This window comes from Teleopsis dalmanni, chromosome X, assembly GCF_002237135.1.
Source record: "Teleopsis dalmanni isolate 2A chromosome X, ASM223713v2, whole genome shotgun sequence".
NCBI classification, from domain to species: Eukaryota; Metazoa; Arthropoda; class Insecta; order Diptera; family Diopsidae; genus Teleopsis; species Teleopsis dalmanni.
The window spans coordinates 5,534,967-5,548,949 of record NC_051848.1 but is presented as its reverse complement, the minus strand read 5'-3'; the positions used below and the strand labels follow the sequence as shown (position 1 = coordinate 5,548,949).

Here is a 13,983-nt window from a genome sequence, read left to right as displayed (position 1 = left end):
AAATATATTTTATATATTTGTATATATATTAGAAGTAAGCATGAGCTCCTTCCTGTCTTCATCTATAGAGAATAATAGAATTTAGGTATTATCTAAAAACGTCGAATAGAGTTTATAAAAAAAAATATTTACTTCAGCAAACTTTAATACTTTAAAAAGACACAAAATACAGCAGACAGACTTCAGTAATTATTTATTAAAATCATTTGGAAAAATATCAGTTGAGCTTTGTTTAATTTTCTATTTATAATTACTAACAACACTTTAATATGTTATTTCGTAGTAAATGAATTTCTTACACCTATCTTAAGATACAAAAAAAATCACTGAATAAACATATATTGATAGTTGAAACATGTTATTAGTTAAAAAGGCACACCAATTGGATTAAAGTCGTAAGTATATGATCTCTCCTGACACGACCATTCAAGAGGAACCAGAGATCGGTGAATCAGAACCAAAGAAAAACAGAGAACATTGCGGTTGTGTCAGTTTAACAGAAAAAAAATAAAAAAAATAGTCATAGAAATTTTAAAAAAGTGCTATAAGAAGTGATATGCAATATAACAGCTTAAGCGGAATGTAAGTTTAAGAAATCGCATATGAAAAGCCAAACCTAAAGAAGGTAATAGTAGAAAAAAGAAAGTAAAGAAATGGATTTAAAGACAGATAAGGACAAAGATTATATTTTTCTTCAAACCTAATTTTTTTTCCTCTTTTTTAACCTAATTTCTGTTTTAATTCGATTTATTTTGCTTCTATTTTCTTGAAACAGACTTATCTTGAATATATCTTTTAATTGTCATGAATATTAAATAAAACGTCATTCAATTAATAATGTAGTTCTTAATCTACTACTGATCGTTTTAGATTAATGTGAAAACATATTATTTCATGTCCTAGAAAGTATTAAGTTCTATTTTGGATATAAGAATTATTAATTTTCATGTATTTTATACTCAATACAAAACAAACAAAAAATCACTCATACGCACCGCATGACCACTTGTTAATCACTTTTTTAATTAGCTTTTCCAAACAAAATAATTATAAATAAAATTTATTGACTTTATTTCTTTGTTCCTTACTATTTTCTATTCATTTTCTATTCAAAGGATATATGTGCCTGACATTGACGTTGTGCAATGTACAGTACTGATATGCTTCGCATATACGAGCATATTACTTGGACAAGTACTTAACTGCCAGAAGGACGAAAATGTTAACATTTGAAAAATTACTACATTTCTTACTTTACTTAAGCACTTTAATATATAAACAAACTTGAAAAATAATAAGAAAAACTTAAAAAATTGTGAAAGGAAAAATTCTAAAGTGAATCTTAGTATGAAGTGTTTTTTTGTACGTTGTTGTAGAAATTTAAATTGAACCCAACGGTTGCGACATAAGAGAATTGTTCGTTTATATGGATGGACAAAAGACAGACTATACAGACTATATACAATATGTGCAACTATACTTGAATGATGGAATTTAAGAGTAGTGAGACGAAAGTACGACAGTTGTGAAATTGCTGTGAAATAATCAGCAAGCGCAGCACAGGACGAAAATACTGTTAAGAGTAAAAAAAAAGGATTTGCGTGGTGGAAACTTTGTGTGGAAACTTTGAAAAACTCAAGTATATTTGTAAAAATTTACTTGTTTAAATTTAAAAAAAATTGCTATTAACTTTAAAAAAGGACCTTTGAAGAAATAACACTTTTAAAGGATCGAGAGAAATGAAAATAGTAGAATTGTGACTTTTTAACTAAAATTTTTGAGGAAATAATAGGTGTTATATTATTTTGTACAAAAGTCATATAACATATTATTTTGTTGATATTTTATGTCGTAGCCATGCCGGACAGTTCAATTAATTAAAGTCAATTCATATAAATACAATTAATAAATCTATTGTAATATATTTGCTTATGTTGCAATAATTACCTATTTTCCAAACTCAGTTCTTGTAAGTGTAATTTGCAGACTAGGAAACTATACTAGAAGTTGGAATCTCCCTCTCTATAACACCTATCGCCTCTCATCTACTTTGTTTTTGTCCAGCTGATGTACGGGAACGACTCAACACTTTAGAAGCCTCCTATCTTGAGGATTTTGATCAATTACAAGACCTCTCATTAAACAGCATTATAAGTTTTGCTATAGGTGGTTTTAAACCCTGAGTTTTCTCTAAATATGGTAACACAATAGGCCAATAGGCCTAAGTGGATACCCTAGGATATAATTAATGTCCTTTTTTGCATATCAAAACCTAATACTTTTTGAAATCGGTCCTATTTAATTAATATTAATTTATATTTGATTAGTAAAAGAAAATTTTTTTACTTGACAATATACAATCACTAATTATTTTTGAAAGTTAGTCAGAGTTAGTTTTTGAAAGTTAGATGTTATATATACGGAACATTCTTTTTATATATTACCTTGGATATTGTTTAGTTCTTTTTCAAAGGCAGCTCTTATAAATGCAATAAATAACCTTTTTTTTCGGTATATTTACCCTATTAGCAATAATTAATTAGTTTTTAATGTCTGTTCTTATGTATATAATTTATATGATTTTTTTATACACTTAATTATAAATATCAATGACTAATTCTTTTTATAAGGAAGTTCTTTTGCAGATATATGGAATGTATTTTTTTGTGAAATTTTCGTTTCAAAGGTGAGGGATTTTCTTCTGCTTCGTGAATATTTGTTGCATTTCTTCATACAAAATGTTATCTTTTTTTTTAATTTAAAGCAAACTTTTTAAATATTTATCTTTAAGCAGATACTTTCAAAAGTATACTCTTAAAAGCGACATTATTTCGGTTATTTCAGGAAAATTCTCACCAATTTAAATGAAAATTTGTGTAATGCATGTCACTGTTTATAACATTTTCCACAAATATTTTTTTAGGGAGAGAAAAAGATTTAAATCTAATAAAAATGTGCAGAAAAATTTCAAAAATGGAAGAAAAAAATTTTTTCTCCGAAAAAAACTACGAAAAACGCTTGCTTTTTGTTCCTTTTAACGTATAATCTCTTTAATGGATTTTGTTACAAGGTGGCAATATTTTTAGTCTAAAAAAATGTTGCCGTTTTTTCGCGTTTTTCAAAATTGTGTAACCTGTTGTTGTTATTGTATCTTGTATCTATCTGAGTCATATATAAAGATACAATAAAACGTATAGGTATGCGTACGCGGCAGCAGTTTATTTATGTTTTGAAAGAAAAGAAAAATGCACTGTCAATAAACACAAAAGAAAAACCGTAGCATGAAAATGCTTTTTCCTTATTGTCATCCAGGTTGGTGTTATTATTGTTATCATTACTGTTGTTCTTGTGCTTGTTGTAGTGGTAATAGTGGTTATAGCGGTTATAGTGGTTATAGTGGTGTTCAAGCAAGCATGTACTCCATTTTTTGCATTTCTGCTCCATTTTTAATAATACAATTTTTTTATTCTTCTCCCATTCTTTCCAGATAAATGTTCTATTCTTATTTTTGTAGTGATTATTGTTGTAGTGAAAATGCAATGGAAATTATTTTAAATGACAGAAACGCATTACATGCATATGTGAAAAATGTTTAAAAATTATTAATCACATATACAATAAACAAAAAAAAAATATTTAAATAAATAAAAAAAATTATTTAAAATTTAAATACTTTTTATGAATTTATTACAATGTGTTGGCAATTTGAGACTGCACTGTTTTTTAATTAGACTGGTTCAAAATTGTATCAAAAGAATTTCGAATTTGAAAATATTACGAAAAGACAACTTTTTGCAAATTTTAAAAATATTATTTCATTTAAAAATAAAATTATTAATATGGTTTGATTCAAAGAGACGATAGCTTCAGACTTTGTCATGCAGAAAAGGTAACAGCGGCTCACATTCTGTGTTACAGTAATTGCCTTGCCAGACTAAGACTTCGGTACTTATCAACTGCCTATGCACCTATAACGGAAAAGGGACATAATGTATCTCTCCAAGGGACATAATGGCATTTTTAATAATCCTCAAAGTATGTAGTGATATAGCTAATTCTTTCAAAATCTATCTCACTATTTGTCATTCAAATTAATTTATTTAAAAGACACATATATTAAGCAAAAAGGAAAATACTAATTACATATGATATATGTATGTAATAACTAAACACTTAAGAGTTCGGCCAATTAGACAATATATAAGAAATGTGGCATTTGAACTTTTTGATGAAAATGCATATATTAGCTATAAGCTAACACTGACAATGCTCAATGCAAAATATTAACAGACTACCATTGTCAATAGGCAATTGGGATGTAGTGCTCTCTCTCTCTCGATAGACAAAACTTACGCTCAATAGTTCGCTGTTTCTTCTTGTGCCTCTCTATGGTACAGAAGCCTGGATGGTGTCACAAAATATTGAAGTAGTAGTACTGGGAATTTGCTAAAGGAAAGTTTTCGTAAGATCTGTATTCCTCTAAGCGACGACTACCGCATACGAGGAACCCAGTGAATTAACATCCAGCGGCGTCGCTTCGAAAAAGTCACAGTTGGAGAAGAAAGGTATACAGGTTTGTAGTGGAGCGGTTAAGTTATGGTAGCGCCAGCTGTATTTGATGTTCGAAACAGGAAAACACGCGTATACAACAAATGGGTCTGGTGCAGAGTAAGTAAGTATGTGTATAAATTAAGAAGTTTATTTCAATGCTAAAGAAATCATCACTTGGTAATTTGTAAGCCATATCGAGAACTTGAATTTCAATTGATTTAAAACATTTTTAGATATTATTCTTTACTTCATAGCAATTAACCTTTGAGTAACTTCCTTAGACTAGCATTTCAGTTAGTACTATAAAGTTATTTGCAAATATTTCATGTCATTATCTGCACCATATAACACATGAAGGCACATGGAGTGCTCGGAATGCATAGTTGTGCCAAAAGGAAATGATGTATATGCATCCATAAAGTAAAATGCAAGTACGGTGGAAGCATATCTACATTGAGGAACTAAGCACATGTCTATACATGTTTGTGCAGGTATGTGCATGTTTTTTACTTTTTTAAATACCTATAGATTTTTTTTTTGTCTTGGTATTGTTTTTTCTACTATTTTTGTTTTCAAATCCATTTCATTTTTCCTGTTTTTTGTTTATTCATTTCGCAAGTAGTTTAAGTTTTTTGTTATCATTGCACACGCGGTACTGAAACAGAAATGCAAGTAAGTAAACCTAACTGAATGGACTAAAAAATGTGAAACTGGTGAAAGTCTACCTCTGGTGGAAATGATGGAAGTGGTGGAAGTGGTGGAAGAGGTGTTGACAATACAAAATCAGTAGCACGCATAGTTAAAAACGCTTACAAGCACTCAACACGCAAACAATGCTGTAAACTTTTCGCCAAAGAAAAGCATTCAGAAAAGATTTAATAATATTTCTCTACTTGCTTTGTTCCAACTAGAATCGTAGAGGGAAAAATACGAGTACCAGAAGTGATACGGTAAAAAATGTTTTGTTCTCATGCAATGTAAAATCAAGTGCTTAAACTGTATTTATAGCTTGAATTTTTAGTTTGCGCTTTGTGAGCACAAAATATTCAAGCTGCAATCGAGCTCTGGTTTCAGTGGTGCAATAGTGCAATGGTGCAATGGTGCAATGGTTTGGTGATGCCATGGTGCCAGGGTGTCATGGTACCATGATGCAGTGTTGCTATATTGCTGTCATGCAGCAACCAACTACAATGCGTTTGCATTTGTGCAATGCAAACATACGCTGCACATAGCTGCAATCACATTCTTGGCATTTTAGTTGGTATGTTGGGGTTTCTTTTATGGTTTTACTGTAATATGCAATATACACGCCGGCAATAACAGCAGCGGCGGTATGTTATAACGCCCATAAGTATGCTTTTATGTTTTATAACAAATATAATACTAAATTGTTTTCCATACTTATTATTTGCATTATTTGTCGTAGCAATAACTATTATGTCACTGCCTGCCGCGCTATCTTACTGGGTCCCTTACTTTCTAACTAAATGCTTACTGACTGCTTGGTCTGCTGTATCTTTGCTGTATCTTGTCTCTGTACTGCCAGTCTGCATGATAGGTTCTATCTTACATACTTCTCACTAACTTACGAATAATATATATACATATTCACATACATAACATAATAGCTATTAATATTAAATTGTTTTACTTGATTAAAACTACTTAACTGTGTTTATGAAATATTTTTTGATATCTGCATATATATCTACATATATCTCATTTATGAGTGTATGAAAATGTTTATCTTTTTTCATTTCACATACACTTGCTGTATGCCTACTGGCATAAATACCAAAGCTTAACGTAAGTACATGGATTATCCAGGCTTACATACATACATACATACATACAATACATACAATACATACAATACATACAATACATACAATACATACATATGCAGACATTTGTATGCAGAATAGTTTTTAGTTCTTATTATCTTACACATAGTATATATATTAAATATATATATATTTGAAAAGTGCTGGGATCAGATAATTGCATAAACGTAACGCTCAAAAATAAGTACAAAAACTAATAACTAAAAACGTTTCATAAGTAAAAAAACATAATAGTCTGGTAAGTAAATGTTTCATTATATTAATATGTACATAGTGATATAATTGCATAGATACAAAGATATAAAGTTAAAAGAAATTGCAGCAAAACTCGTTACTAACAAAATCGAGTTACTTAATTTTGTGAAAAAGAAAAAAACTAAAAGACAAATTTTCTCTACGGTGCGTTTGTGCGTGAAAATAAGTGCGCTTTTGTTAATTCTTGGGGTTTTACGCTCGGAGAAGTGCTTTAGGAAATGCATCTGCATATACACTGAACAAAAAATTCTATTTAATCAAATGCAATTACATATGTGCGCTTAGTAAGTATCTTGCGGTTTGTGTCTTAGCGAATTTAAATAAATTATTATTAGGAAAAATAAAGCAAGTAATTCTATAATTCTAGTAGTCGAATGAGGTCAGCAAGAAACTAGAAAGATGACTAATAAATTAGTTAACTAAATTAGTTAACTAATTTATTAGCTTTAGAAGCAAAAGATATAACAAAACAAATATATTAAATAAAATAAAATATATAAAAATAAAATGGCAATACTATTGTAATTATATTAACATAGAAAGAGAACTCTTTAAAGATATTAAGAATAATATACTTGAGCTATATGTGAATCTAAACATTGAACCAGTTTAAGTTCGTTTTATGCACATATAAACACATTCAATGAGTTTCAAACTTTTGATTGGAGTGAGCAACATGTTTCATTTAAACATGTTCAATGAAGTTAAACGAGTTTTATGTGTTAACACACTAAGTTAGTTTTAAACATGTTTAATGGGTGTGAGCACCATTATTCATTAAAATACAGCAACTGAGTTGAAGCAAATTTAATGTGTAAAATCCGAAGTACCTAAGTTTTAAATAAGTTTTATCGGTGTGCACACCTATACTTTTTCAAATACTATAAATGAATTCAAACAATTTCAATGTGTAAATAAAGTAAATACAATTTATTAACATAACAAATGCTTCATTAAAATACAATAAATGAGTTCAAATAAGTTTAATGAGTAAACATCATAGCTAGTTTATAATATGTTTCGTAAATGTAAACAGCATTTCAATTTAAAACTCAATAAATTAATTGAAGCGAATGTTTTACATTGCAGCCAATTTTTAAGCATGTTTCATGGGTGTGAATAACATTCTTCATTAAAATAAAACAAATTACTTCAGATGTGTTTAGTTTAATGTGTAAATACAGCAGCTATGTTTTAAATAAGTTTTCTGGTGTAAACACCACTCTTCATTAAAAAATAATAAAGGAGTTCACAGAAATTTAAAGTGTAAACACAAAGACTCATTTTTAAATATATTTTGTCTTAATGTGTGAAGAAATAAGCATATTTTAAAACTAGTTTATTTGTGCTTAAGTAAAGCGTAATGACTACTGAAATTGCGGTTAATGAGTTTTCATTCGATTCATATGTGAATTTAAAAATTCAGTCGATGTGAATGAAAGTGTTCATTAAAATGCATTTATAAGATAGTTAATAAAATAATACAACTTAAAATTGTAAAGCCGTTCTATAATCAGAATAAAGTGGCACTTAGTAGTTAGTTGTTAAAATTGTTAATCAAGAGAGGATATAGAGATATACAGGAGTTGTGTCCAATGCTATTATTGGTGCTGCCCTAAGACAAAAGTCTTTTAAAGTGAAAACATTTTTACAAATTTTGTTAGATTCAAAAAAGGTGCTTAAAGTTTTTTTAGTGAAATTTCCCAAGTCCTGTATATTCAAAAAATTAATAATTGTTAAAAAAAATCTACAGATCTTTTAAGTATATAAGAAGTTTCTGTATTGCTCTGTAGTGTCTAATTGCTTTGAATGGCAATCAAAATATATCAAAAATATTACTGTACTGATGACCGATAAGATCATAAGCAAATTTGAAATGCATCTCTGCATTTGAAACTCATTTAAAAACAAAACTTGTTTTATCTTACACAACTTCATCTTACAGTACTGTATTAAACAAGTTCCGAAACTAGTTTTATGTGTTGAAATATATTAAACTAGTTTAGTATGTTTCAATAGGCCGACGCCGACGACTTAAGATCAAGTGAAGACTATATCGTTCTGGACGTAACACTTTTTAAAGCGCCTAGTTTTGTCAAAGTCCATTCTTGTCGATATTTTTGCTCTTTGTTGTTAGTTAGTGATGCCTTTTTTCACTTCACCTGTCCATTTTCTGGATTAGTGATGCAACATTAAAACGATACAGAAAAGTGTAGAAAATAGCTTAGTATTATTCTTAATGTTTCAATCAAGTTTCTCATTAAATGCTTATATATTTAAAGAAATGTTGTTATATATGATGTTTACTTTTTTAAATAGTGTGGAATAATTAAATATTTAGCAAGTGATTTGTTAAATGAATGCAAACAAGGTCCATGGTTTGAATATCCACTATTAATCAAACTGCACGATAATTGTTCTTTATAGTGATTAGGCAAAAAGTATTCGGCGTTTTTCAGTGTAGTTGGTTTTAAAGTGCAATGTATCTGAATACACTGGATTTTAATTTTAGGGAAATATACCTATTATATGTATAGCACTTTTAAATGTAATTAATTTTTAATTGAATTATTTTAAAAATATTTTGTTCAGTGTACGCAAGTACAATGCAATTATTTTATTAGCTACTCCTACTGGATAAATGTTGTAGAAGTGCTGGCTTAGCATGCAATTAAGAAATTAATATTATCCCTTTTGGTGTAAAATGTTTGAGTTTATTTTAACACTGGTTGATTTTTAAAAACTTTTGCTTATAATTAATTAATTTAAATTCTTTCAAAGAAAATGGAAAATTTTTAGATTTGATTTTTTGTAATCATATGCACAAAAACATATTAAACTTTAATGCAGTATGTTTATATTATTTAATATTATAAATTGATAAATACCATATTAATTGATAGTTATAATGATTAGGCTAAGAAAAAATGATTTCAGCAATACTATGACATTGAATAAACTATTATTTTAATTCACATTAGTTAAATCATATTTCTTATCTTATCATTTGAACAATTAATATAACTTTCAGAATTTTTAACATGGAATGGCTGCAATATCTTAGTGTGTCGCTATTAAAATAAATAAAAGAATCTTTATTTCAAAATATCTTGCTAGCTTTAGCTATCTTAACCATTCCTTATAGACTTTGAACTATATTTATATTGCCATTTTATTACTACTAACATTAGCTTACACCCTCTACTCAAGTCTCTTCAAGACTGCAGCTATAAATTAATATTAAATAAGTTCTGCAGTGAAACCAAATACATAAATACATAAGCTAATACTCATAAGTTAATAAAAAATTTATTTTAGGGTTTTGAAGAAAAAAAAAATTCAATAATTTTATGCTTTTTTATTAAGGAAAACTTCGTAAAACTCAATGTCAACTTGTCATTGAACATTGTCACTCATACGCAGTGGGGAAGTTCAAGGATTGAAAGGTTAAAACAAAAGCAAACGTACGTATGTGCAATTGTGCATTTGGAACTAATTATGATTGTGCAGTAAAGTAACTATGGTGAATGGTGGTTCGCGGGATTGTTGGGCCAATGCATTTGGATGCAGGGCAGTTGCAGTTGCTCTTGATGTGCACAGTAAACAGTTGCCATTAGTGTTGCTGCTGCGGGTGCACATCCTACAAATGCCAGTACTGCATTCCATATTATTTTATTAACTTTTTTTTACGTCTGTTTGATATTTTTACTGTTCATAAAGGAATTATAGTATAAGAAAAAAAATTATTTAATGAAAAATGAATTTTAAGAAATTAAATTCATTTTCTTTCATTATTTCTTTTAGGATTTTTTTCATCAATTTCTTTTTATATTCAAACGTGTTTTTCATATAATCCTACTTATTTTTCACATTTTTTTTCTACAGTGAATTGGTGCAATAAGATTATTAATTAAGAGCGAATTTGGTGTTGTAGTGCAGATGAGATAAGTGAGTGCAGATGATAAGTGCAGGAAGCTAGCCAGGATGCAGGGCAAATGTAAAGGAAAGTTCAAAGGAAATGCTTTATTATGCAGCACTTGCTACATTAAACAGTTAATTAAATGCTGTTTGAATACATACTTAAATTAAACATATATACTTTTTATACCCTTATATATGATATCGTTCATATTTGTAGCAAATACAAGGAGATAATATCTTCTTTTATTTACCATATAATTGCATATAAAAAGTAATGGTGATTTAATATTAAAAATATTTAAACATTAAAAATGATTTTTCTTTCAATAAAATTTTAAAAAAGTGATTGAGGATATAACTCTTAACTTAATTAAAAAGGGGAAAAATTAAAATAATTAAAGCTATATTGATGTTAAAAAAATATATAAAAAGTTTTTTCTAAATAATACACTTTAAAATAAATGAATATAAATGGTTAATCAGTATAAGAAATTACAACTATTTTTTTTATTTTATTTTTATGTAGAAGTATATTAAAAGCTTCAGTAAAAAAAATTTTTTTTAGTCAAAAATATTAGAATTCAGGCGAAATAATATAGTCCACACTGATAAAACAAAACGTTATAATAATATAGCAAGATTCTTATATTAGAAAGACATTGAAAGCTTCACCATCAATTATGAAAAAATTCTGCATTGGAGATATAATCCATGTCCTTTGGATTATGATCGCTTGATTGATATTGATATTGAATTATGAGAAAAAAAATTCAAAAACGTTATACTTATTGATATTGCTATGGCTGTGACAAATAAGTTTGGATAAACTAACTACAAAAAGAAGAAAAAAGCTACTCAGAATTAGCAACAGAAATGGAAAGTATATGGAACTTAAGTGCTATAATACTACAAATCACTTATTGTGTCAGGATTATAGTACACAAAAATCTAAAAGACGAGAGAACAAGATTAAAAACACCTAGTGATAGCAATTTATCGATAGTTCTGTTTATCGATAGCAGGCAATAGTTTTTCTAAACTGCCGACAAAGAATTTTAGAGGCTATTAATTTTAGACGTTAAATTTTCAAAAGTATCGATTGTAAATGATAATAGATGAATATTTTTAAAATCATACTTGCATTATCTTTGTATGCAAATTACACAATTTGCAATAGCTTAAAAAAATTTTTGTTAGTAAGAGTTAGTTTTAAAAAATTATCCCTCTTAGACGATAGCTTTTTAAAACTTTGACGATAACAGACGACAGTTTTTGAAGTTCTAATTGGACTATAAAAATCAATCGTTTTTCGTGGCTCATGTTAGGATTAGTTCTCAAGAATTATCGTTTTTACATGATAGTTTCCTAAAACTGTAAACAGTAGGCGATAAAAGATGAAAGTTTTTTGAAATGTACCATAACAGGCGATAGTTATTAGAAACTATCATTAGCAAACGATATTTTAGTTAGTAAATACTTTTAATTACAAATGCTTGTGATTTAAAACTATGGATACCTTATATTGAACTACTGATAACTATTGATGGGATAACGATGATCACAACACTTCGAATAGTGAAATTTTGAAAACAAATTAAATGAATGTCTACTAAATAGACAACAAAATGTGGATGATAAATCTTTGGATATTTTACGATGTCAACAAAGTTTTTTAAAATTTATTTCCTACAAGTAAATAGAGTCTACTTCCGAGAGACAATAGAAAGGTAGATTTTTCTCTATGTCCAAATGGGTGGTGATATTTCTATATATGTATCTGACAATATAAAAAAAAATATGTCACTCTTCATTTCTGTACTGAATAGAATTCATTACTGTGAATATAGCCGACACTACAGCCTAAAAGCCAAAGTTGAAGTGTCTATTTATATTATAAGTCTAAATAATATTAGTAACGACTGTAGTTTTTTGTTAAAGGTCTAGAGGAAACATATGATATTTTAAAATGAACTTTGGTAGTAACAAACAATTTGAAACTATCCATTATATCGACAGTACTATTGATAGTTTGCCAAGGCTACCTTGTGGAGATACGATTTTCTGTAAAAGATAGAATATGCAGACATCTGGTGATCAAGCCCGTAGATAGAAAATTATTTTGTGAGGTTGGCTTTCAGATACTTTCAGTTATTTTAAATAATTTTTATTTCAAGAAACAATAAGGACACATTAATAATAAATATACTCGTAGATATGTACATAAAAAGTCCTTCAATGTATTTTGGAGAGCAAAAAAAAATGAATTAAAAAAATAATAAAAACTGTTGTAATTAAATTTCTTAATTAGAATTGAATTAAATTATTTATATTATAACTTAGTTTTGTAGTAATACCCACTGTTATTACATATATAGATTTATATTTAGTTCTATATATTGTTTTGAATAAAATTTAAAGTGTAGACTAACAGCATTGAATTAACTGTAAAGTAAAGTATTAAGTATTTGGGCAGCAAAAATTATATAGTTATATGTGGTATATAAATATATATATTATAAATAAGTGCATTTAACATTTAAACAACATTCAGTAATATATACAGATAAAATCAACACACTATTTATAAATCAGAAAAATTCTATAATGAAAATAAATTAAATTAAAATATTAATTCAATATAAAAACTTATAATGTAATAATCATGTAAAATAATATTTTAATTCAATAAAATTATTAATTACTATTTTTAAAATATTGTCATACTATCTTAAAAAAGAAAAAATATAATATAACTAAATTCATAACTTAATAAAAGCATATAAATACATAAGAATGAATTAAATATTGCAATAAGTAAGAGAAAATAAAAAGAAAATAAATTAAGTATTATATATATGAAAAATAATTTGGCTTAACAAAGTTTCATTTTGTTTTTTTTTTCGTTGTTTTCTATGCAACAGACCTGGCTTTGATCGAGACGACTTTGCCGCCGACCGGCATATTTTCCTTGACATAAATCGGCCCATAGACGGTATGGTCCCAGACGGGCGGATTGTTGGCGCGATCGACAACATCGATTTGCACCTCAACGGTACGTGACAGCGGTGGGTAGCCTTTATCTTGGGCCATGGCCTCTAATTTGTAGGTTTCACGCTGTTTTTATATTGATTTTTTTTTTGTTATTTGTTTTTTATTTTGTGCATTTTTATTTAAATTGTTTTTATTTTATTTTTTTTTTTTTTTTTTTTATATAAAATTTGACGCAATTTTTTTTTCGTTCCAAAATTTATATTTAATTCAAAAAAGTTTGTTTTTTATATTTTTTGTTTTGTTTTTTTTTGTGTTTTATTTTTGTTATTGTTTTTGATTTATACAAAATTAAGCGTTGCAAAAACAGATTACAAAACGTTGTTGGGTTTTGAAATAAAAAGAGCAAAAAACAAAATTATGA

The 13,983-nt window shown here is 27.7% G+C and overlaps 1 protein-coding gene across 1 annotated transcript in view; it reads right to left on the bottom strand.

Moving 5' to 3' along the window:
• LOC119687438 (neural-cadherin-like) overlaps nucleotides 1–13,983 on the bottom strand; it is a 49,452-nt gene that overhangs the window by 24,115 nt on the left and 11,354 nt on the right. Inside the window, exon 5 of the mRNA XM_038101750.1 lies at nucleotides 13,495–13,685. Coding sequence (XP_037957678.1) covers nucleotides 13,495–13,685 — 191 coding nt within the window. The remainder of the gene's footprint in view (nucleotides 1–13,494; nucleotides 13,686–13,983) is intronic.